Raw genomic sequence first — 27,853 nt, 5'->3', positions numbered from 1 at the left:
TAAAACTTAAATCAAATTTATTAAAAAATTTCGCTTATTAAATTCGTGTGAAATTAAATGATAGTAAAGGTAAAAATTTAAAATTTTGACCATGATTTTTATTTAATTATATAGTCGTTATTAAAACAAATAAGTTAACTTCCAGATTAGAAATTTGATCTTATTTTGATTTATATTTTATAAAAAAATCGATTAAATATGAACTTAATCCATCTTATTCTCTAAATATAAAATAATTACTAAAAGAATGAAGCCTGATTAAATATTTACTTATTAAGATTAACAGTTATATTATATTTAATATATTTTAACCTTTAAAATAATTTAAACAGACACCAGAAAAAGAAAAAAACGAATATATCTCTTTAATTATTTCAAGAAAATTTACATTTTTCCGTTGTACCAAGCTTTTTTTATTATTAATTATTATTATTTTTTAATTCATTAACATTCAAATTTGTCAACTATCAGCTTGGAATACTGAAAGAAAATCAAATTGGACGTTTTACGTACAAGTTAGGAGGGATGACTACTATAGTTACTTATTTATTTTTATGACAGAATTAGGAATTAATTGAGTTTACTTCCTTTCGAGACAAAACATACGGACAATGAAATGGTACAGTGCAACCAGATAAATATTATTTGCAAATGATCCTTATTTTACGCTAGAGGAAACATTTTTCCGTCTTAAATTCGAAACAAAAACGCGATTTAAATATTGGATAACTCGAAAGTGCGTCAATTTTTTCACCCTATTGACACCGAATTATCGGTAAGGATAAAGGATTTTTAGGATGATCGGGTGCGATAAACTATGTTCAGCAACAACAACAACATAGAACCTCTAAATGTGTCAACAATCAGACAAAATTTATGTCCAGAGGATGAAGACACCTCCCTGTATTGCCTTTTCGGTGAAAGATTAGAAAGATGTAACATTAGCTTATGTTACATTCTCTAATCACTGAGCATTTTACAAAAATAGATGCCACACTTTTTGGCAAGGACAGCCTCATACATTACTAATATTCTTTATTTTAGTGCTATTTTTTTTCTAACACATGTGTGGAAGAACGTGCGAAGCTTTTATATCACTAAAAACCACATTCTTAAAACGCGCGCCCTTCTAATCTTTGGCAAGTGCGTGTATGTGTACTAACTACGGGCAATAGATTTGCGCGTATGCGCAATATTACTCTTGGAAGCTAATAAAGAGCAGTGCAAACTAGTGTCATATGTATATAGTTATTGCTCATCTGGCAGTAAAGCTTCCCTATTGCCCGAATCAATGATATCGCATCCATTTAGTTGTGGAGGTGTACCTGGAGGGCAGTCTCTTTCTTCTAAGGACGACATACGACTGGACATCTTACTACCGGTTTCGTTATCGGAGGATGTACCTTGTTCCCTTTTGGCTTTACCTAATGGCACCCTTCTGGTACTACGGAATGTAAAATGTATAGTTTTCGAACTTATTGATCTGCTATCTCTTCGACTACCTCGGTGTATGGTTAGACCTTTACAGCGAAGGACGTGACGGAAGGCTCGTTTGAAATCCCTACTTGAACAAGCGTAGATAATGGGATTCAAACAGCTGTTGAAGTAACCTGTCCAGAAAAATACATCGAATAGTAAATCGGGGATGTTACACTTTATGCAAAGAGTACCTGAAAAGAGAAATATGAAAGTAAATTAAATATTACTTGATTTTTTACAGTAAATTTATATTCTTATAGCACTAGAATTTCTTTTATCAATGACTTAAAGTTAACAGATTATACTCTGATGTTTATATTGTAATTTTATAAATGTCTGACAAGTAAAAACACTTTTTAAATTTACAAAATAGCAATTGTAACTAGGAAAATTCCTTCGTCTTTTATTTCTTTTATACATTAAGCATAATTAAAAAAAACAAAGCTACAAATCTAACGGTTTTTTAATTACATCGATTTTTCAAATTCCTAAATTTGCATAGCTTTTTTTTTATTCAATTCATTTCAATTGTTAATATTACACGAAGTTACTGTAATTTCAAATTGATTATTAATAAAAAAAATAATTATAATAATTTCAACTCTTAACACAAATAAAAGCTATAAAAATTCAAAAATATTTTTAAAAATTTCATTAATAAATATTCAATTACAATCATAACAGACATCAATTTTTAAATATTATTTTCTCATAATAATTATTAGAAAAATAAGCATTTTAATGCTAAAATATAGAACTATCAATAACAATTTTAATTTAATTAACAATAAAGTATATTTTAATATAATTATAACGTATTAAAAAATAATTCTTTAAAAGTCATTTTGAAAAAAAAAATATGTATAGATATATAATGTGATATGTGCAGATTTATTATGGTTGTTGAAATCGTCCATTTTTCCTTTCAACTTTAGTCTACTTAAAGAGTGATGCAGTGGATCTATGGAGCGAGTTATTGGACGCTTCAGAAATTGGAATTTTGTGAACAAAAATGAAATTTTCTCTACTAACCGGAGAGAAACTGCATCGTGTCAAGGCTAACGTTCTCTAACCCACAGCTATGTGTTCGGCCAAGTAAAAAGTGTTTAACTCAACTCAACTTTATCTTTATAGCTTCTTATTTGATTTCCAAAATATATAATAAATTATTAAAGTTTTTTACTATACAAATCATACCGTTTTTTAACTAAAAAGTTAATGATTTTATATGTAATTAGATATAGAATAATACAAAAAAAATTCATTTTTTCTTTTTTAATTACAGATGTTAGATTTGAGCTTTTATATATTTATTGACCTATATATATGTGATCTTGAAATCGGGAAAGTTCTCTAGACGTGAGCTGAGCACTTGAAAAGACACAGCGGTTACTCATAGATACCGCAAGAACAAATCAATTAATGTTGATATCCGTTTTCTGTTTTTTCTCTTTTGTTTTCTGTTAGAAGAAAGCAGCAACTATAAATTGATTTTGTTCGAATAAAATGCTTAGATTAGAATTTTTCGAATTAAATATAAAAATTTCAATTTTATAAATATTTATCTATATATTTTTATATAGATTCTATTATCTTATACCAACAAGAAAGGGTCCCATAAAAATATACAACTATTAAATTCGCCTTTAAAATATGGAGTTATAAAATCTACATGGGGTTTTTCAACAAGATTTGTAATTTAAATCCTTTTTTATGAATTTCTAAACACGGATTTAAATTTATAAGATGAAAAAAAAACAATTTTTTTTTTCATCCTGTGAAGGTGTAGACGGTTATATCTATTAAAATATAAGCTTTCTAACTTATAAAAAGGGTGTTGAGTATCATTTAACAAATTATTTTATATTAAGTATTTATAACAAAGTCAAAAACATGCATTTAAATTAAAATATAAACTCAAAGATAAAAAACGTTAGCACGATAATGAAAATTAAGCATACATATTTTATGTTGAGTATTTTTTTATTAAGTTTCTAACAAATTATAATCATTAAATTTTTAATTTGTTGTATTTTTCGCCTATTAAATTTTTTTATAAAAATTATTAAAATACATTTCCATTATGAAAAAAAACAAGAAATAAATTGCAAAAATGCAACTATACTTCTACAATACAGATAAAATACAGTAGTATAGTTCAGGTGATGTTCTTAGTAAGTGTAACAATCAGTATGAGCTATGTTGGATTTTTAAAAATTAAAGAAGATATTATATAATATTTTGAATATTAATGTCAAAATTACATATCATAGATGTTATTTCCAATAATGTTTCAATTTTAATCTGTTTAACTCTCTTTATATAAACGTTTTTATTATATGGCATACAAGACTAACAATAATAATTCTTCAGAAAACTTATAAGAAAAAGTTTATAAATAGTGGATAAATATTAACACATATTTATCCACAAAAGCTGATGAAAATCTGAGAGATATTAACAACAAAGTCCTGACAAGATCAAAAATAAATATTCAAAAAATTATGTTAAATGATCAAATAATAAAATCCTTAAAACATCAGTTAAAACTTCATCAGATAACTTTTAATACTTCAATTATCAGATTTTGTAACAACTCTGAAGTAACTTCAACAGAAGTTTACCATTTAAGTATTAAATTTATGAATCATTTTAAATATATTTTTTAATATATTGAGTCAAATATGTGCTCCATGTTTATGTATAATATTTTATTTAATCAAGAAATTATAACATTAACATTATGCATCTACAAAAGAAAATGATCAAGAAAAGTCGAATATGATTTAGTCTTTTGTTATTTAACAAAAACAATTTAAACATTAAAAACATGTTTAAGTGTTGTTTAAAATTAGACTAAATTTATATATAAATAATTGTTAATAAAGACTAAAACGTATCGAGTTATTAAAGCACTCCACACAGGATACAAACAGTGTATCAACTTTGAAAGAAATTCAAAATATTTACTTGTAACAGATATTGATTTTTCCACTTATACAAGTACTTGTAAAAATCGATAAGTAACTCAATTGATCGAAATGCTGACATATTACTTTGTTATTAATCACTAGACACAACTTGTTACCAAAGAAAACTAGTTAAAGTAAATAAATCTTTTATTTAGTCAAGTCTATATTGTATGCAAAATACTCTAGAAAACTTTTTAAAACGATTATATTCTTCAATATTTACAAAATTTACTTTTGTCTTTTAAATTTCCTTGCCAAAAAAAAAATTCTTTAATCAACTAAATATATAACTTTTACCTGTCGATAAATGTCACAATTTACTTTTGTGTATCATCCATTACTTTAGATCTTCTTTATATAACTTCCACCCACGCTTAAATGAGAGTCAAGACGGCGCCGTTTAAGTTTACCAAACTATGACTGACTAAGTTAATTGAAAAAAGAATTGTTCCTCATCATCAAATTTATTTAAAAAAAAAAATTCAGGAAAGTTAATTCGGTGCTCTATTGGCACCAACTGACCGCAACGTTTGCTATAAAGAGATTTACTCTTTGAACAAGTGAGAATATGTTAAACAAGCGACTTAAGAGTTGGCAATGATGAGCTTGGCTGAAATAATTTTTTATTTTTCTCTCTCTCTCTCTCAACAACTCTTCGATTTTGTCAATGTAAAGGAGAGAAAAAACATGGTAGAATGATTGATGATTATGGCATGGTGGAAAGATTGTATCGAAGCTTTGATACATCGTTTCTAGACTTTACTGCGCGTGATCATAATGGAAACGAATTTCTGCATTGCTAAACTACTCTTGTTTTTAACTATAGGTAATTCACTTTTTTTTTCCTCCACTTGAAAACGCTATACAATAGTTTAGAAGGTTGTTAACATCGCATGCCTTTGTAACTGGAGTTAACTCTAAAAAAAATCAAAATTAATTAGTTTTTATAGAAATTTTGCTTTAAAATTTATCTTTGTCTTCTGAAATATCTAAGAAACACTTAGAAAATTGCTGGTTAAGTTTATAATTTTTAAATTACATAAAACATTATGTAAATTTTACACAAAAAAATTAACCGTAAATTGTCTCTTGTAATAAAAAAATAAAATAAAATGACGAATTAAAATGTTTTTCCCCTGAAATTTTGACATGCAATAAAACTATTGACACTAACTTATTTTATTTTAAATCTTTTATTACTATTTACTAAATAAATTTAAAAACTTAATCTTCTATCAATATTTTTTGGCTCAATAACATAAATTAACTTGTCATAATGTTACTATTAACTTGTACTGGTAACTATACTGGTAAACTTCAATATATAAACCGAATTTCATTGAAATACATTCAAAATTCTTGAATATTTATAAATATAAAAAGTTAAAAAAGATCTATTTTTGTTAATACATTTAATTTTGTGACATAAAATAAGTTGTAAATCATATGAAATACAGTATATTTAAATAAGTTTTGAATTATGTTATATGTAAATTTTTTGGATTTATATCTAGAAGAATTAAAACAAACAGAAACAGATTTGTCTATATTTGAAGCATTTAAAAACTAAAAGAATAACTTATAAATTCCAAGTTAAAATTTATTTAGGATAGAAAATCAGACAAATAATGCAATATAAAGTAGTTATTTAGAAAATATTTAGAAATAAGTTCTGTCCAATTAGTAGAGTTAATTGAATAATATAAACAGTTATAAGAAAAGCAATTAAAATTATATTTAAATAAAGTCATTTTTTAGATAAAAACAAACAAAAAAAAGTGAATGAAAGTATTCAAACCTTTAATTTCTTCATATGGAATTTAAAAAGTTTCAAATGAGTTCTCTAATTGTTAAAACAGAATATTTTTCTAGTAAATCTGTTGCAGAATTCGCAGCAAAGACTTTATATATGGAAAGAGTGAGTAAATAAACCTGAACAGTTTTGTAAAGTGGAAGAAACAACAACAATTATTTTAATCACCAAATAAAAACAAAGGAAAAAAAACCTAAAAACAATTTAAGAAAATTGTATCGTAACTGTTGGTCAATATATTATTTCACATTGCAACAAACAGCCCATTAAAACTGAAAGGAACCAAGCGTCATAAAGTCCTTGAAGCATTTCGATTTCTGTTTACCATAACAGAAAAGAGTCCTTTTTCCTAGACAATACGAAGACGACGATTAAGAGTTTTGTAAGACAGCGTAAATTGGAGATTGCACACAAAATTTTTATGACCCTTATACGGGTAAATAGAAGGGATATAAGATATTTAAAATGTGGGCCAGGGACAAAAGTTAGAATTTGATCTTAATCTCATAAAAAGATTCAAAATAAATAAATAAATAATTATATATATATACATTTTTCTAATTTTTAATAAAATTAAAAATACATTTAAAATACATCAATTCGAATTTTAAAAGTATTATTTTTACATTGTTAATAATATTAAAACCATCTTAGCATATCAGTATTTGTAAAATTGTTATAGAATTGTTAAGATTTTTTAATGTTAATTTAATTTCTTAGAAAAATAATATTGTAGTAGCAACTTATGAGAAAAATTATAAATTTTTACTCATTAACAATATATTCGTTTTAATACGAAATATTTTTGATATAGAATTTATTTCTTAAATATTTATTCTTTTATTTCCATTCCTCTAAAACTTCATTTCGTTTCATTGTTGCCAGCACCAGATGTTTTTGTCATCTGAATAACTTCAATCTTTTAAATAAGACATTGCTAAATGTAAGATATTTTGTCTTTTTTCGAAGAATAATAATAATAATATAAAAAAAAGAAAGCACACTAAGTGATAGATATATTCTATCCCTCGAGGGAATATTCCAATTTGTTAATTTGTTTACTCTCCAATAATTAAAAGGAAAATTTTACTTTATTTTAAATCTAAATTTGGTTACAACTCTCATAAAATGCTCTCTTATAAAACTTTCTGCTTTACAAAAGAGCATTTTATTGCTGTCTTCTATAAAGCAGACTCTTTATTGCTGATGATTTTATATAAAACAACTTTGATTTCTTAATTAAAAAAAATAAAAATAATTAATTTATAAATCATTTTTATAAGCAAAAAATTATTCAAAAAATTGTATTCAATTTTTGTTTTATTTTCTTCTAAGAAGCAAATTCTAGATAAGTTATATTTTCTTGAATGAGTTTATCATCATCTAAGCTCATTTTTTTTTTATATATGTTTTTAGTAGTGGCTAACTTTTATTTGATACAAGAAGTAATCAACTTTATTGGAAAATAATGAAGACTTGCAACAAAATTGAGTTACAATGGAAAACAGATTTAATGCAATGATATCCTCAAAAATGAGACCTTGTTCCACTTTTATTTTAAAAAAATAAATAAATAAATTAGCTCTATTTGAAAAGAATTAAATTAAATAAAGAATAGAAGTAAGATTTATTACGGATTTTAAAAAGTGTTTAAAAAAATTTAATTTCTTATTTAAACATATCTTGTATTTTTGATTTTAAAATTAAAAAATATAGTATAACCTCTATTTAACGTTTTTGCTGTTACAGAGCGTTAAATGAAGGAATTATAGAATAGACTTCTAATACATAATCTAGTTAGTTCGTAATATAACTGAGATATATCACGCTTATAATCTTATAGAATTATAGACTATAAATGTAGATCGTAGGTTACTCTTTATTTACTACTCCATGAGCAGCCAATGATATAAAGTATTACAGAAAAGAATTTAGACATGAAGTAAAAGTTAGAGTATCATTATAAGCGAATTAAGTATCATAGAAAAATAAAATAAATTTGAAAATGTAAAATACAAAAACGCTAAATCGGGGTTGTAAAGTATATATAACATGATTGTGAAATATTTAATGTATATTTTAAAACGTATACTTACTGAATGGCAGAAGAAAAAAGAATGGAAACCAACATATAATGAAGACACCAACAACGATTCCTAAGGTCTTAGCTGCCTTTTTCTGTCTTCTAAACTTAGCTAATCTTCCCTGTAAACCGAGTACCGGAATCTTCACCGTGTTGGTCTCATATTTCTCTTTCTTATTGTGAGAATTAGAAGACACGACATGGTGCGTTCCTCCATGAACTCTCAGAGTCAGCTCTTTGGTATCCGCAGCTCCGGAAGTTTTAACTACTTTAACTCCTGTTTCTAAAAATTTAGTTTGTTTTGCAGCTGCCTTATATATTTTATAATAGACAACAAGTATTATTAACGTTGGAATGTAGAACGAAAATGATACAGAAAACAGGACATAACCCATTTGTTTATTAACTTCACAGACAAATGGATCTTTTGGGGGTGGTTCTTTCCATCCTAGCAATGGACCTACAGAAATGGCGATGGATAACACCCAAACGAGGATACATGCTACTATTGCCTTTCCGTGAGTAACTAATGAAGAATAGGTGAGTGGTCTAGTGACCCCGATATAACGATCGACACTGATGACACAAAGACTATTAATAGATGCTGTACAGCAGAGGACATCAGTAGCTGCCCAGATATTGCAGAAAACTTGACCGAAAAGCCATTTTTTCCCAAGTAGTTCTAAAGTAGCCGAAAATGGCAAAATACTTATCCCCAATAAAAGATCAGCGAGTGCTAAATTGACGATAAAACAGTTTGTAGCACTTCTTAACGATGGATTAAATATAACGGCCATTAATACTAAAAAGTTTCCACCAATTGTCATTACTATGATGAAAACAAGAACACTTCCCATAACAAGTAAAGTTGCTAGTTGAAAAGGCGATAAATCTTCCTTAAGATCAGCATCTTCGATGGTTTGATTCCAACTTGTACCATTTTCGGTTACGTCTAAATATATTGTTCCCAAATCGGGATCCGAACTCATGACAACCAGTGGATATTCCATATTTTACAAGTGAATGAAGAAAAAATTTTGAGCAATAGTCACAAATTTATGGTCGATGAAGTAGCCATTTGTAGATTGGAGGCAGTGATGTTCAATTGAAGATTCTATTCGAAGACAACGTTATAGACAGTAAACGATCTTGGAAGCCTGCAAACAGATAAACAATTCTTTTATTTAANAAGCAAAGGATAGAATAGGATAGATGGAATAAGGCAATGCAACACTTGAGCGATCTGCCAATGGGGGTATCTCCCGGTACGACTTCCTATGAGAAACTCGTCCCTATTTAAATGTTAGACACGTGAAGATAACTCGGAAAACTCCCTCTGTTTGTCAGGCTTGAACCCGCGACTGTTTAATGCTTTATCCACTCGGCCGCTGGTAGCCTATAGTTAAAGGCCTCATATTACTAAGTACGCTATTATTTCATAACCAGGGAAGGGCCTCTTATTTATTATTGTTTAGAACCACGAAAAGTTTAAGCCCAGCTCTAAAATCAACTGTCAAAAGTATTTATTTTTATATAACTAAAATTATTTTTATATTATTAAATTTTAGATAAAATATGACTTCAATTTTCAGTCTTTTATAAAGCTTTTTGAGTTCGGAGAGAAGGTAAAAGAACGGATTAAGTCGGTGCTGTATCGATACTAATATGAGCTGAATAGCTTGTTAGATCTTTATTGTCCTCATACAAAGGTTGAACTCGATCAGATATTTGTTCCGAATATTGTCGACAAACGAATGGATTTATTATTGATCTCTTTTAATAAATAAAATCATAAGATTATTGTTAATCATTGTATAACGTTCGACATCGATCGAAAGAATTCATGAAAATTATCATTAAGAATAACTGCAAACAAACGGATAAATGATTTGAATGATGATTATAGGATAAGTAGCAATTGAAAGTTTTACTACTTCTTATATTTGATAAGAACATAAAGTCTGAATTCGATCAGCATCTTTTATAAACAGTATTGATCCGTAGAGAACGGATGCAAGTTCATCATTTATAATAGAGTCGTTTATAAAACAATGATTATTATAAAATTTGACTACTATTGAAACTTTTAACAAATATTATTATGCATTTTAAGCACATATTATCATACCTTTATGCTCTTTTAGTAAATATCGTATGTCTTCGAGCGCATTTTTAAATATACATTAACTCTGATCATGATTTTGTGGGCATTTCCTCATCATCAGCGTACATTTATAAGCATTTTTAATCATCATCAGAGTACATTTATAAGTATTTTTAGTCATCTTCATCATGGTTTTGTGGGCATTTTTAAATTAATATCATGTTTTCGTGGACATTTTAAAAATTATATAGCATGATATCTTTGAATTCATTTTAAGTAAAAAGCGTGTTTTTGAATGAATTTTTATTAAATATTATCTTTAAATGCAATTTTAATATTTATCATCATGCCTTTTGTGGATATTTTTTAAAAATAAATAGCATACTTTCAAATGCATTTTAAATAAAAGTCATTATGCTTTTATGGGCGTTAGACACCAACAACGATTCCTAAGGTCTTAGCTGCCTTTTNTTAAATAAAATTTCATATAAAAAATAATAATTTTTCGATAGTTTCATACGAATTTCCTTTATTATTAAACGCATCGAAATAATTTAAAGTGATTTGTGAGAGTTATAAAATCTATTAAAATTTAAATATTAAATAGCATTTAAATTAATGATAATAGCCTAATCATTAAATATATATTATATATATATGAGAATTTTAATAATTTCGGTCAATTTAACCTTCGATATTGATCAAAGTACAATATATACATAATAATATTGACTAGGATTTCTGACTCACGTATTCATAATACAGGATGCATAACTTTATCAATTTAAACAAAAGTATATATTAAAAAATATATTTTTGCAGCAAAGTTAATTAAAAATTCAAAAATATCAAAACATTTATGTACTTTTTTGAAAAATTTTTTTACTACTAGCCTGTGTAAAAGAACAACAGTAAAATGCTTAGTTACAGGGCACCATATAATTATGTATTTTCCTTATTAATTGTGTGCCATAAACTTCCATGATTTTTATTGAAATCAAAAAAAATTTGGTGACAATAAACCATTATGATAATGGATTTAATCTAATCATATTCTATATAATAACTTTTGAGTGAAAATTTCGAAGGAACTTTATCCATCACACATTCAGTCACACCCAATACTGATTTAAAGCACATTATATACATTATATACAATGAGGTTAATGTGCACAATACATGCATTCATGCTCATTTTTCCCATTTCTAAAATTCGAAACTCTCCATTCAATCTCATGTTTCTAACTCTAGAATTTAAGCTCCTGTATTCATGCTCATCATTCGAAGTTCTTTATTCCTACTCATCTTCAAGCCTCTGCATTTGTGCTCATCTTTCCAGTTTTGGAATTCGAAGCTGACCATTTATGCTCATCTTTCGATCCCTAAAATTCATGCCCGTTATCCTATTTCCAGAATTCAAAATCCCTACTATACTTTATTAGATAAAGTGATTCGGGTAATAAAATAATATGATAGGTTTATAAAAGGAATCAACCAGAGCCGAATTTATACATAAGTTAAGCAAAGGATAGAATAGGATAGATGGAATAAGGCAATGCAACACTTGAGCGATCTGCCAATGGGGGTATCTCCCGGTACGACTTCCTATGAGAAACTCGTCCCTATTTAAATGTTAGACACGTGAAGATAACTCGGAAAACTCCCTCTGTTTGTCAGGCTTGAACCCGCGACTGTTTAATGCTTTATCCACTCGGCCGCTGGTAGCCTAAAGTTAAAGGCCTCATATTACTAAGTACGCTATTATTTCATAACCAGGAAAGGGCCTCTTATTTATTATTGTTCAGAACCACGAAAAGTTTAAGCCCAGCTCTAAAATCAACTGTCAAAAGTATTTATTTTTATATAACTTGAACTATCAGTTAATCAGATCATGTGCTAATGTTAATGTTTATAAAAAAAAATTTAATTAATTTTTGAATTTTGGAGAATTCTGATTGCTTTTATAAGCATATTAAAATTATAAAATAAATTGTAAACCTTTAAATATAGTTAAATAAATAAAAATATTGTTTATACGTAAAGATGTATTATTAAGATTAATTCAAGCGGATAAATTGCGGATACAAAAAAATCGTCGCTTTAAATAATTACTAAAATTATCAGCATTTTTTTTAATTCATAATTTTCAAATAACAGCAAATTGATGTTAGCATCATTTATGAATTTAATTATGATTAACTGCAACTAATCTTACGAGCGGTTGTCAGCTTAAAGGTTGATGCGTTAAAAAAATTTAAAAATCATTTTAGAAGTGACACAAATGCCAATATTTATAAAATTACTTATCTTTTATCAATAAATAAAATAAAATTTTTTTATTAACAAAATTTATCAACAAATTAAACAATCTATAAACCATCATCCAACTATCAATAGGTTACCAATAAACGTTGAAATATATTAAAAAAAAAGAAAATTGCAATTTAAAAATTTAACGTCGAATTAATTATAAATTTAAAAAAATGAAATATAAAATGTGTCCTACTTACAATTATTTCTACAATATTTTATCAGAAGTTAAATTTATAGACCATAATTTCCTATACGTTAGGTTCCTTTCTCTATATTAAACAGTAAAAAATACTAATAATAAATATATTTAATTAATTCATTTCCTGCATGTTAATATTATTTCATAACCTTGTCAAGAATTTAGGCTAGTAGAATAATATTCAATAACTCGTGTCGCGATGGAGATTTACCAAGAATATGAATTTACAAGAAAGGTTATCAAGTAGATAGTTCATACGAACAAAATTTAAAATATATAATCATACGATTGATGAAGAATGTAGTAATGGTTTGGTTTCCCCAACTTATTTCTTCGTTTAGTGTAGAAAACTTCTCTCAATTCGCTGGACACAGAAATGCAATTAAGGAAGAAATGAAACCTAGCTGAAGCAATCTCATACCATTAGTCTCGATAGTAAAATTTTTTTTTTCTATTAAAGATTATTCACCCCTCATTCTCATTATTGAAGTTAAGATTTATGGATTCTGTAATTTCTCTTCTAAAAATTCCACGAATTATTTTAAGTATATTGAAATTAAAAACGTTAATTTTATTTCGTTAAAATGTTTCACATCTTCCTCCCCCTTTTTTTCATTAAATTGTTATAAAATTATTAATTTTCTTTTTATTAAAATTATTGTCTCCATTGATACTCTCTAATGTATTCAAGCGTTTAAAACTATCTCATGTACCGTACTGTACATTTATAGTTATTTTAAATTGAAAAATATTATATAAAATATATTTTATAATATTTTTTATGAGAGTTTTATGAAAATTAAATGTTAAAGTACATATTTTTTTTTTATTAATTTACATTTTCATAAATCAGAGATAGAAGGAGGCTTCTTTGCATAATCCTGAATAAAAATTATGATCAACGAAAATCATTAATATATTATTGAATGACATTATCGGAAAAAATAGGTTATTTTTAAAAATATTTTTATTCAGGTTCTACTAGTTTAATTTGAATAATAAAAATTGAATGATTAATATATAAAAACATTGATCGATAATGTCGACAGTATAAGATAATTTTCAAAGATTAAGAAATATTTAAATATGAATTACAAAAATTTTCAAAAAATTCTTTTTNTTATTTTCAGTTTCGAAAGCATGTTTATAGTTTTTTCATAATCACGAAATTTGCATGAATACACTAATATTTTGTATGAATATTATATAAGGAAATTCATTCATACTTTTTATCCTCATGAAATTTACATGGAATATCAATGTTTTTATAAATATAACAAAATTCTTATATATTTAATGAAAAATTATATGATTAACTAAAATAGAATTGAGGATATTTGATTATCTTCCAATTAATTCGTAAAAAGTAAAAGAGTAATAATCCAATTAATCGTTTATTAGGGGCATCGACAAGAAATCCGATTAATCGATAAATGCGTATAACATTAACTTCTATGTAATGTATTCAGTAATGAAAGCAATAAAAAGGTACAGGAAATGGAGCAATAGAATAAAATCTTCCTAAAAGGTGTGGGTTCGGATCTGACTCCACGACTAAAACGTATTTTTTTCTATATTGATTCTTAGTGTTTTATTAGGGTGGATATATTAAAAATTATTGAAAGTAAATTCACGAGTTGAATCTGAATCTCACGTGTGCAAATACACTTTTTCTGACTAGTTATAAATATTTTTGAGTTACTTATTAGGGCGTAAACACTTAGTTTACAAATAGGATCGAATTTATGATATATATTTGGATCTTCTTTAAATCTTGCTTATTTTTAAATGGATACTGAAGTGAATTCATGATAATGCACTGGACAAATAAACCCTATCGTTTTTTGGAAACATATCTATCACTTAATATACAAATAATTTTGTATAACCTGACTTTATGCATACATTTTTTTAAAATTATCTTGAAAATTGATAAGTAATCCATACATAAATGTAAACACAAGAAGGATGTAAAGTAGCAATACGAGTATAATTGTTTGCATTATGATGCCTCTCCTATCATTTTTTCTCTAGCTTCACCACTGAATAGACGTCTAATTTATGCGCTAGTAATCGAATAGAATCGAACTCATGACAAGGATTCGATCCCTGTGAGGTCAAACGCATTTAATTTATGTAACATTTCGTTTATCCAAAAGGACACAAAGAGATCAGATTCACAACGTTGGTTCGGCTCTCAAATTATTAATATTTTTTATTTCTTTTAAAAAAGCATCTGCTTATTGAGGAAATAAGCACCCAGTTATTATATAAATAACAACAATAAAAAATTGTTTACATAAACTTCTAAATATAAAATAAATCATGTTAATATATAGGAACATGAAAATTATTTTACGGATTTTGATATTACACTATATGCAATTCGTGATGAATTGTATAAACATTATATTATACATTTCTGTAACAGCTACTACCACTTTACTCCATTGAAAAATATATTTTTACTAGAATAAAGTGATCGTCAAAGTAAAATATTTTATAACCGTGTAAGAAAATTTTTTCCAATATTACACAAAATTTTATAATAATATCCCTAGCTATAAACAACTCATGCAAATTTCAGAATAATAATCTTGCTCTAGCACCTTTTTTTTTTTTAATATCTTGAACGTTATTGATACCTTATATGATATCAAATAGACAAGCAATAAACAGCATTTATCGAGTTACAAACTTGATATTTTCTCGTTTAGTAACTGAATTTTAATCAAGTATTTTAGTCATTTTGCTTCAAAAAAATTATCTTTTTAGAGTAAAAAAATCTAATTTATTTTTTAAATTATTATTTTTTTTTATTAAAAAAGGTTGAATAATAATACTAAATCATTGATTAAGGTGATTAATCGGTTTGTATTCGATTCAAGTAGTTATTAACAGTTGATTTTAATCAGATATTTTTCAATTAGATCAATAAAAAGTATTCTTGAGTTTTTTTAGAAATGAAAAAGAATTCTTCTAAATTATATAAATAATTTTTTCTAAATTAAAAAAAAACATAAAGTTTTGTTTAGATGAGAAATCAATTTTATAATCGTTTTCATCTAAACAAAACTCGATTTTTTGACTACAATTGATTTTTAGAAAATCGATTCTTTTTGAAACTACCATGGATTCTAATCTGCAATCAATTCTCATTTTATACAAATAAAAACCGATTTCAAGTACAATGGACCATCTTTACAACCCGATTTTTATTTTCTTTTTCTTTTTTATTCCACAAATATCGATTCGAATTCTCTCTTACTCTTTTCTAAAAACATTAATTCGAAAAATTATATACTGTGTATATATATACACAGTATAATTTTAAATATTTCATTAAAAATACAATTAAATTTGTTAAAAATCAATTTATTTTTCGCTAATTTACTATTTTATATATTGATTTTATTTTAGAATTTTAATAATAATAATAATAATAATAATAAATATTAAATTTTCTAAATGTTATCATCGATTTTTATGTAATAGTAACTGTCAAATATTCAAAAGTAATTATAAATTCATTTTTATTCGGTAGCGACCTTGAAATGTAAAGAAGTTCCATCAAATTCGTCTTACTAAACAAGACTTAGCAAATAACTTGTGTTATTTAAAGAACAAACAAATTCCTAGAAACGCCAGTAATCTTGATAGATTTTCAAGATTTTGGATCTTTTATGTCTAACCAGATTTTACATGCCTTTTTGTCTTCGTTCCTTCTTATCAGTTGCTTCTCTCACCCCATTAAATTGCGCTATCATAGTTATTTTTCCCCCATTACACTTCATTAAACATATAGTTATATATGCTATCTTCATTCTAGAATTCCGATCCATTAACAAAATTTATTTGATAAAAATTAACCGAATTTTTTTTATTACATATATATATATAATTCCTATCAATGTCTTTATATAATATCGATTTTGTCATCCTTGTCATTCGTTTTTTCACATGACAAATTTTCAATAAAAATAACAAGAAAACAAGCGATGCTCTATTTAGTAATTCGTGCTTATTCCTTAAAAAATATATTTAAATATATATAAAAAAAAGTTTTTAAATCCAAACTTAACTTTTTTTTTATGCTATAGCATACAAAATTCGTTTATTTTTGATGCTTACAACGAAATTTTATACTTAATTTTCCGATAGATTAATCAATATTTAACTAATATTGTTTCTTTGAATTTAAGAAATAACTGGAATGTTTTTTAGAAAAGTCTATAATTCTTAAAAAAAACTTTGTCCCTTTGTTGTTTTTTTTTATTTTTAAATTCTCAAAAAACGTTTTTCACTCAATAATAATCGATTATTGCCACTTTCAGCTGTACTAATATTTCAAAAAGTGGTATTCAAAAATTCTTTTTTGCATTTATTTTTTGCTTTTTGATATTTTATATTTAATTTATTAATTTATTTCCCTATTTTTATGAAAGAAAATATCTTATTTTAATAATTATAAATGAGTATTTAATAGAATTTTTATATCTAAACGCTTATCGAATTTGGAAAGTAAGTTGCATCACTACTACTTTTTTTAACAGGATGAAGGATAGTTTTTGAATATTTGCAAAGCAAATGTGTATATTTTTCTATTTTTGCATATTTTATTTTATCTAAAGATTTTAAAAATTAATACAATTTTCTTCAGATAACCTTTTTTTTTACAATTGAAATGAAGTCAAAACTCACGTTTAAAATAAAGTATCCAAACATAATTAGATTAAATGGATCTTACAGTTGATTAATCGATAACAGATAACTAATTTACAAAGGCACGTAGTCTATTAATTATGAATAGATTTTCGATGAAGATTAATACATTAAAACTTATACAGACGTGAAAAAATTAATTGCAGCAGTATATTATTTATAATTAATAATAATTAATAATTATAAACTTGACTTTAAACATTACTGCATTTTCGTTCTTACATTGAAAATAACTGCTTTTTTTGAAAGAATCAAAATAACAATAATAAACTTTCATGTTCAAACTAGCAAAGAATCTTGCAATTTTTTACTATTTCGTACCATTAATCCCACTCAGTACATTCACTGTTCTTTTGAATGATTGTATGGGGTTAAGGGGTCATTTGTATCCACGAAGGTGGCATAGCCTGACCTCTTCAAGAATCAATCATAAAGATAATGTCAGGGGTTGTCATTCATTGTCAACCATCCGTGGTTTAACTCCACACACAATTGCTGAGCAAACAACGTGGGGTAGGAATGTTTTATTATTTTTTTTCTTTTACTCCTAAACTATAGCTTTTGAAATTTTTATTTAAAAAAAAAAACTGAATGAAGTTATATTTCAAATAAAATATTTTATATATATTCATATTTATTTATTTAATGCTTATTTAATATAGAAAGCCTTCTAAAAGCCGCAACTTCATGAATAAAATTTTAAAAATTTATTAAAAATATAGAATTCTACTTTGAATAAAGCAGAAGAATGCTCCTAAATTTCTATAAATTTAAAACACATTTTAATTTAGAGACATTTTAAAGAAGAAATTTTTAAAATTTATATGATAATTAAAACACAAAATTTTAAATATGAAGATATAAATATGTGTTAAATAATACGTTTTTAGTATAGTTTATTGGTTCATAATTCATTTAGCATTTGTAAACTGCATTAAAATTCCAAAAGTTTTAAAATAAAATGATATTCTTGATTAAAAGCATTTTTTTTTGTTTGGAGCAAAATTGGATAAATAAAATAAAATAAATAAATATATATATATCAAGATGATAATGATAAAGATGATAATTCAACTTTTTTCCGATATAAACAGCAGTTTTTGACCGGTGTCTTGTGACATGTGACCACAACAGCTGTTCTTACAGACAACTTGACCAGTGGCAGAAAGGAAAATATAAAAAAAAAAATTACATTATTTTAACCGATTAAAATGTGTTTTCACGTACATAAAACTGCTCTTTTTTTCATTTTTAAAACATTTTATATATTTAATATCATATGTAAACAAAGATATTAAATAAAAATATATATAAAAAAATAGAGCAAAAATTGCATTACTTCATTGCCAGGAGAGAAAAGGGGTAAAAATCAATAAAATCTAACTTTAAAAATCGAATTTATCTAAAATACGAAAACCGTTAACTCAATCGAATAATACAAAAGTTTTGAATAAGTCATTATACAACTTTTTTTTTGAGAAATTCGATAGATTTGTTATTGAAGTGCGTGACAAAAAATTTAAAATCCAAAAAAAAAACTGACAAATTTAAATTTATTTAATTTGAATCAGTCTTTATATAATATCGCTTTTGTCATCCTTGTCATTCGTTTTTTCACATGACAAATTTTCAATAAAAATAACAAGAAAACAAGCGATGCTCTATTTAGTAATTCGTGCTTATTCCTTAAAAAATATATTTAAATATATATAAAAAAAAGTTTTTAAATCCAAACTTAACTTTTTTTTTATGCTATAGCATACAAAATTCGTTTATTTTTGATGCTTACAACGAAATTTTATACTTAATTTTCCGATAGATTAATCAATATTTAACTAATATTGTTTCTTTGAATTTAAGAAATAACTGGAATGTTTTTTAGAAAAGTCTATAATTCTTAAAAAAAACTTTGTCCCTTTGTTGTTTTTTTTTATTTTTAAATTCTCAAAAAACGTTTTTCACTCAATAATAATCGATTATTGCCACTTTCAGCTGTACTAATATTTCAAAAANACAAAATCAAACAGACGTATCGTCTACTTTAAGTAGAATACATCATTATCTGAAAATACCAGCTACTTAGCTTCATTCAGCGATTGCTGTCGAGTATTTTTATGAAGTATAGGAATGCCAGATATTAGAGGAATAGTTGTTGAATCATCGTACCTGACAATCTATTGGTTTTAGATAGCAATCATCCTTTGGTCGTTATTAAGAAAGAAAACCGAGAATACGTTTATTATAGGGTGACATTAAATATACTATTTTATTTTTTTTGTATAAAATCTCGAATATTTTATAAGATTAAAGCTTTATATATATCCGAACGCAATTTTAATTCATTTAGTAATGGTCTTCTATCGTATCACGATCGTATATCTTAAGTACGGCTCCCTCGGTATGTAAACGTGACGATTCTTCAAAGGTTGGAAGTAGTAGATTCTTACTCTCAATTTTCAAAATGTTTATAACAAGGCAAGAGCAATTTCTGTACACTTTTAATAACATCCGGTAAATTATTATCATTAAATTTAGATGTTGTACTATTTTTAAATGAATAATAAATTAGAAGGTCAGGTTTGTTAAGTTATACTTCCTATTTTCTATAATCTATGTATAAAATTTAATCATACGCAACTCTCATTAAACTATAACTTTTTTTTTTGTTTATTTAACTTATTTTTTAAATTATTTTTATCATAAGATAATGTAAAATGATCGCGAATAAAGATAATTAAAAATCAAAGGTGTTTTTTTTATAAATAAAATTAATTAAAATGGCCAATTTTACGCAATTATTTTAATATGATAATATCAAAAATATATATATATCCTTCTACACTTTTTCCAGTATATAAACTTACATTATATATATATATCACACTCGTAAAAAAATACTCTTAAAAATCTTTCTTTTACCGAAATAAAATCGAAAATAAACAAACAAAAACAGCATTTTATTCGGAATTTAAATATATAGGTTAAACATTCACCTACAAAAATTTTTGGGAAAAAAAATCGATATGACAATCTAAAATATATTATTATATAGTAAATCAATATAAATACAATTTATAATTTCTTTTTTTTTATTGTGAAACAGATTTGTTGACGCCATGTGTATTGAAATAATATAAACAATTCTGTGTGTACCATATATATAATACATATTCATTATACACGTAAAGCATTACATGTAAAATGAAAGACTGTGGATAAAATGCGCAGCAAAATTCGACTATCATGTAAATTAATTCTCTTTTATTCTATTCTAACCCAACAGTTTCAATTTAAACGATCTGCGTGCCGAAAACTGTCCATCGTATGCGTTAATTATACAGAATTATGTTCATTATGGAACTACTGAGTTACACAAATTGCCTTGTTAAGAGACTATTTTGCTTCTTAAGAATATACAAAACTCTTTTTTAAACATATATATATATAGATCAATCTCTTATGGACAGATTCTATACAAAGCTTTAAGAAGTGAAGTGACGTACTCAATGTATTGATCTATTAAAGGCAGCACAATAGCACAGAATCTGCCTGTCGCTAGCACAAAATTTGTTATGTTAGACATATCCCACAAACCAGTTCGCTGACACTGGTTGATTTCTGTTCTACTTTGTCAAGATCCAGAATGAATCCTTAGGATCGTTTCAAGTAAAGTCATGCGATGTACTAGCGCCTTCTCTCGTCGTTCCTCCATACTAAAATACTTATAGTACTTCCGCTATCCGTGTTCAAATATTTCTCCTTACTTAATCCGTCTTAATCCTGTTCTAGAGGTAAAGAAATTCTAACTTTTAATACGTTTAAAATCAGATATTATTCCAGTTGTTAAACGATATATTGATTACGGATGAAACACATGCCGACCCATTAGAAGATCGCAAACCGTTTTATACTAATTACTAAGTTATATCGTAGTCTTTATAGTGGCAATATTCCAAATTTACTTTCGATTCGAATCTTTATTAATTATAAAAATGTCCTTTTAATAATACCTCTTTAAATATTTACTAAAAATACTTATTATATAGTTATTGTATATAGCTTTCAATGCCTATATTTGCAGTTAGTTCTTTTGAAGGGATATCCCTTCAAAAGTACTTAAGTTTCCTCGCTTAAGCTGACAAGTGGCTGTAGAACATTTTTCTAGAGATCGAGTGTAAGTCTAGACTTTTAAAGGTTATTTTCGTGTGAACGATAACGTGTTATGTATAAAAATATCGAAAAATATGTTTTCCTTAAGATCCAATTTTTTAAAAAGTATCAAACTTTCTGATCTGTTAGTTTATATTCACGATAAAATAACCCCGACCTATTTATGAATAGAATCATAAACATAAGAATCGAAGCTAGAAATTTTTTAAAAACAATTCTAGTAAAAAAAATTTTTTTAAATTTTTTTTATTAACTTATTACTTTAGATCACAATCAAATATCACGCTATTAGTTGACGAGAAAACGTGTTACTGCTTTTTACATTAAGAGATTAGCAATAAAATCATGTAGGTCTGATGCTTTTAAAATAATTGTTATTTTCCATGAATCATATTTCTATGAAATCATCTGAGTGATTAAACAGTAGTAGCTCCAACGTGTCGCTATGAGGATCCAAGTTAAAATTCTCTTCTTACTCATTCTCCTCCGATACACCCACTACAACAATCTCTCCGCTTCATTGGCAGACAACTAGGATTTTTGAACTATCCAAACAGCATGAATCGCTGCAGTATAATTCACCCTCACTCTGCTATCAATAAAAAGCAAAAATATCTATTCACCACCGTCTAGGAATAAGAAGAATATTCTAGATTTCCAAGAGTTATAAAACTTTTAACATAAAAAAAAACGTTTTAACACTTAAAAAATACACATAGCCGAGTGTAATAATTTGACAAAATCAAACAGACGTATCGTCTACTTTAAGTAGAATACATCATTATCTGAAAATACCAGCTACTTAGCTTCATTCAGCGATTGCTGTCGAGTATTTTTATGAAGTATAGGAATGCCAGATATTAGAGGAATAGTTGTTGAATCATCGTACCTGACAATCTATTGGTTTTAGATAGCAATCATCCTTTGGTCGTTATTAAGAAAGAAAACCGAGAATACGTTTATTATAGGGTGACATTAAATATACTATTTTATTTTTTTTGTATAAAATCTCGAATATTTTATAAGATTAAAGCTTTATATATATCCGAACGCAATTTTAATTCATTTAGTAATGGTCTTCTATCGTATCACGATCGTATATCTTAAGTACGGCTCCCTCGGTATGTAAACGTGACGATTCTTCAAAGGTTGGAAGTAGTAGATTCTTACTCTCAATTTTCAAAATGTTTATAACAAGGCAAGAGCAATTTCTGTACACTTTTAATAACATCCGGTAAATTATTATCATTAAATTTAGATGTTGTACTATTTTTAAATGAATAATAAATTAGAAGGTCAGGTTTGTTAAGTTATACTTCCTATTTTCTATAATCTATGTATAAAATTTAATCATACGCAACTCTCATTAAACTATAACTTTTTTTTTTGTTTATTTAACTTATTTTTTAAATTATTTTTATCATAAGATAATGTAAAATGATCGCGAATAAAGATAATTAAAAATCAAAGGTGTTTTTTTTATAAATAAAATTAATTAAAATGGCCAATTTTACGCAATTATTTTAATATGATAATATCAAAAAAATATATATATCCTTCTACACTTTTTCCAGTATATAAACTTACATTATATATATATATCACACTCGTAAAAAAATACTCTTAAAAATCTTTCTTTTACCGAAATAAAATCGAAAATAAACAAACAAAAACAGCATTTTATTCGGAATTTAAATATATAGGTTAAACATTCACCTACAAAAATTTTTGGGAAAAAAAATCGATATGACAATCTAAAATATATTATTATATAGTAAATCAATATAAATACAATTTATAATTTCTTTTTTTTTATTGTGAAACAGATTTGTTGACGCCATGTGTATTGAAATAATATAAACAATTCTGTGTGTACCATATATATAATACATATTCATTATACACGTAAAGCATTACATGTAAAATGAAAGACTGTGGATAAAATGCGCAGCAAAATTCGACTATCATGTAAATTAATTCTCTTTTATTCTATTCTAACCCAACAGTTTCAATTTAAACGATCTGCGTGCCGAAAACTGTCCATCGTATGCGTTAATTATACAGAATTATGTTCATTATGGAACTACTGAGTTACACAAATTGCCTTGTTAAGAGACTATTTTGCTTCTTAAGAATATACAAAACTCTTTTTTAAACATATATATATATACATCAATCTCTTATAATAATATTTAAAACAATTTATTAAATAATCCTAAGGCAATTTTATTCTACTAAATCGTTAAAGATAGCGCAAATGAAAATCGTTTTTAGAAAGAGAAAGTGCTCCTAAAACACAAGAAATTCCATAGAAAATAATTGTACAAGAAGCAATTTCGTGATGGTTCTTGTAATTAAATCTTAAATTTCTTTAAGAGCACTTCTAATAAAAATTCTCTTGTAGCTTATTATCGAGTTTTCTTAACTACACTTAAATAAGAAGAGGGAGAAAAAACGTGGTTTAAAAGCAATTGAAACTCATAAATTTCTGACACATTTCCATTGCAATGTATATTATATGAGACAATTATTTTCGAACACTTCAAAAAAAATTTCCTTTTTCTTTCCTGTTAATTAATCGCGTGAAAGTATAGTAAAATCTTCCTTTCATTTCTAGAAGAAGTATTATTAGATTAATAATAATNAAGAAAGAAAAAAAAAAAAAAAGTAAAATTATCAAACGAGCACCTTTAGAAAACAAAATGAAAATGGGATTTTGGATATTAAAAATGGTAAGATATAGTATAAAAATAATTGAGTTTAATAAATAAAACAATTGGATTTATTTTTTAGAGAAAATATTATATCCCGAACGTTTCAAAAATTAAAATAATTCATAAAAAAAAAACAAAAAAATCCTTTCCCATAAAATAGTTTTTGGATGTATGCCAGTCTAAAATCTTTCCTTACGTGCATCAATAAAACGTCACCTTTACCATAACTTAACTTTTTACTTGCATTGATATAACAAAGCGCTTTTTCATAAGTTCTGATGATTAAAAATGAATAGGTTCACTTTTGGTGAGTATAAATCATGTCAAGTCTATAATAAATTTGAAAATAATCTACCCAAAAATATTCTAAGTGGTTTGAAATAATACAATTAAAAGAAATATTTTCTTTTTATGATAATTATTTTGATATTAAGTGGCAATATGCCACAGTGGGATGTAATTGATATCAAAATTTACATTTTTTTACCATTTATTAATATAATATTTAAGTTATTTTGTAATTATTCGTATTGTTTTTATTATTATTATTATTTTTTTATAGTTATTACCTGAAATTTCTTGTTTTTTTGTGTGATTATTTGGATTATTAAACGCGGAAAATTTTACGAAATTAAATAAGATTTTGGAAATGTTTACTAAAAATATTACGAATTTTTTTTTTCCTGTAGTAGTAAGTTACTAATTAAGTTAGTAAGCAAAGTGTTAGTTGATTAAAAACACACAGAATCTCGACGCATTTGATATTTATTAAAAATACAAATAAACAACCCAAAAATCATAATAAAATTGTAAATTCAAACGGTGTTTCGTATTAAATTATTAAAATGCCAAAGACAATGAAAGGAATGTCTCTCTCCGAAAAATCTTACGAGCATCATCATCCTGCTGTTCATCTCGAAGGAAGCTTGTTCGAAAGCAAAATCTTCTTTGTATCTTTCGACCAAGAAACACAGAATAAGATATATTTTGAAAGCGAAGGATGGACGCTTATTTCTCTCACTGTATCCTTTGCTTGATTCCAATCATGTGACCTGACAACAGGAAGGTGTATCGTGGAGACAAGGCTAACATTTCTTCCCCATTTTCAACCCCCAAGCAAGCAGCCGAGCCCAGACCCGGGCGACAGAAATCAATACGTTTATGCTGCAGTTTCTGGATCGGAACATCTGAGCCCAGGAAGTCAAGGTGTGTACCTGCACACTGGGTCACCTGGTACCTGCAATCGCGACTTAAACAGCCCAATTTTGTTTATCACCACTTTACAAATTTACTAAACGTTGCATTTATACGGTATCTTGCTTTTTTAAATTGCTAATATTAATTTATATACTCGATTATTTTGCTTTCTCTTTTAACAATATGTATTTGCAATATTTGAATGCATATAATTTTTTATTTTTATTCCATTTTTCATATTTATTTTTGCTTTTAAATATATATATGCATGTATTTCTAATCGAATGTTGCACGTTAAACATTTTCCGACTCTCGTAAATATTACAGGAGATTCTTTTACATTTTAATAATAAATTAATAAATTAATTTATTAATTTTCTCTAAATTTTATATAAATAGATGATTCTTTTTAAAATTAAAACATCTAAGCAACGAATTTATATTCGACTGCATGTTAAGATTAAAAAATATTGTAAACACTTTTGTACGTATGTATGTCTGAACGTTAATAACTTTGTGTATGCAAATATTATCGCATAAATTAGCTCGAAAATGGAGAAATGTTCGCTTTTGAGGCTACTTCTTAACACAAATGGCTAACAAAGTCGGGGTCAATAGTGCACTTAATGTTTACATTCGTAGAAACTAGGCCTAGATAAAGGCTCAGAAATTTTACATTTATAAAAAAAAATTGAGTAAAGTATTAATCGTAAGCACGTTTACAAAACGAATAAAGGTACGAGCTAATTTGAGGCATAAATTATGGAAAGATATTAAAGATTTTGAGGCGAAATTCAAAAATATATTTTTCTTGTTTCTCTCCTATGCGGGAAGTCTAGCGCATTTCAAGAACTGGAGGAAATCTATTCGGACCGAGATGAAGATTCCTTTTTCCCCTTTTCTTATTTTTTTCTAAATTCCCGTTCTAAGCTTTTAATCTAAATCAAGATTTAAAAAAGTGTGAAAAATCTTGGAAACAAACAAATTTTATGACAACTTCTGCTACTACTTTCTTATATTTCCAAGCGGAAAATGGAAGTTGATTTATTTTATTATTATTATTTTTTAGAAAAAAAATAAACGAGCGAAAATACTTAATGGGGAATTTTTTTGTTAAACAATAAAATAAGAGTATAAATTTGATTTTTGACAACTTTCTATGGATTTTTTTGAACTACTTACTGCGTAAGCTTCGACAGTTAGAGATGTCAATGGTGGTCCCATCAATATGCAATTACTGCGTGACTTTGCAAAACATAAGAACAACTTGGTCCTCATCGGTTTTTCAAAAAAAATGTCTCCTAAAATGCGGACCAACCGTACCAGCACCCGTACCAACTACCGACTGGCTGAGCTCAAGCATTCATCAACCCTCCGCACAGCCTGGCTACCGGGATCCTACCACTCCATGTAGCCGGCACAGTGCAGGGGGTAGACGGCTACAACCGGGGTGAAGCTTCGGCATTCTATACAGTGATATGCCGAGGGGAGGTGGGAAGATCCGAAACCGCATATTTCCACCAAAAACTGCACGAAAAATAACGTAAACCACATCACGTGACGACGGCTGCACGTAAATGTGATACCCCTAAACGCACGCTGCATAGGACTAGGCTCTAGTCTCGACCGTGCCCTTCTTTGCCAACGCGGCCTTTACTTCTCCCACTCAGATACACGCCATTTTCGACAAGTGGTCTGTCGTACGCAGGATGGGATTTCGGTGGTCGGTGTTATAGAGCATGCGCATTTGCCATTTCCTCCTCTGACTAAACACTAAAGCTTAACCAGGCGAAACCGAAAAATGCTAAGATATCGAGGAAATATTACCTCCATTGCTATTTATACAGTTAAATCTTTATATAAATAAACCTATTTTTATTTAATATTATCTTTTTTTTGTGCGAATTTATTAGAAAAGCGAAGTTTAATGATTTAGCACATGCGCACTATGCTAAATCGTTTGTCGCAACCTCAACCCGTGCTACATAATCTGCAAAAGAAATATATGAATAGGTGTACGTGTTCTTCTGCCAATAAAATATTCACGGCCTTTTCTCTATTTGTCATTAAAATAATAATATTGCGGT

The 27,853-nt window shown here is 26.6% G+C and overlaps 1 protein-coding gene across 2 annotated transcripts; it reads right to left on the bottom strand.

Moving 5' to 3' along the window:
• Nucleotides 1–377: 377 nt before the first annotated feature.
• On the bottom strand, nt 378–27,380 carry LOC111619651 (alpha-1A adrenergic receptor-like). Of its 2 annotated transcripts, none has more exons than XM_023361412.1 (3): nt 26,949–27,380; nt 8,361–9,504; nt 378–1,670 (listed from the first exon to the last, which is right to left on the bottom strand). In XM_023361412.1, exons 2-3 carry the CDS (start codon nt 9,355–9,357, stop codon nt 1,249–1,251), a joined length of 1,419 nt encoding a protein of 472 aa, XP_023217180.1. In that variant the 5' UTR covers nt 9,358–9,504; nt 26,949–27,380; the 3' UTR covers nt 378–1,248. The 2 variants fall into 2 exon arrangements, with proteins under 2 accessions (XP_023217180.1, XP_023217181.1); XM_023361413.1 differs by lacking the exon at nt 26,949–27,380 and adding an exon at nt 10,476–10,574.
• Between the last annotated feature and the right edge of the window lie 473 nt (nt 27,381–27,853).

Source organism: Centruroides sculpturatus, unplaced genomic scaffold, assembly GCF_000671375.1.
Source record: "Centruroides sculpturatus isolate CEXI.00-Female unplaced genomic scaffold, Cexi_2.0 scaffold25, whole genome shotgun sequence".
Lineage (NCBI taxonomy): Eukaryota > Metazoa > Arthropoda > Arachnida > Scorpiones > Buthidae > Centruroides > Centruroides sculpturatus.
The sequence above is the reverse complement of the archived record's forward strand: the minus strand, read 5'-3'. Positions and strand labels throughout refer to the sequence as shown.

Excerpts from the sequence above, each read along its gene's own strand:
- LOC111619651 (XM_023361412.1), bottom strand. The coding sequence starts at position 9,357 with ATGGAATATCCACTGGTTGTCATGAGTTCGGATCCCGATTTGGGAACA. Across the intron at positions 1,671-8,360 it reads CTTTTTTCTTCTGCCATTCA|GTACTCTTTGCATAAAGTGT; the intron begins GTAAGTATACGT and ends TTCTCTTTTCAG.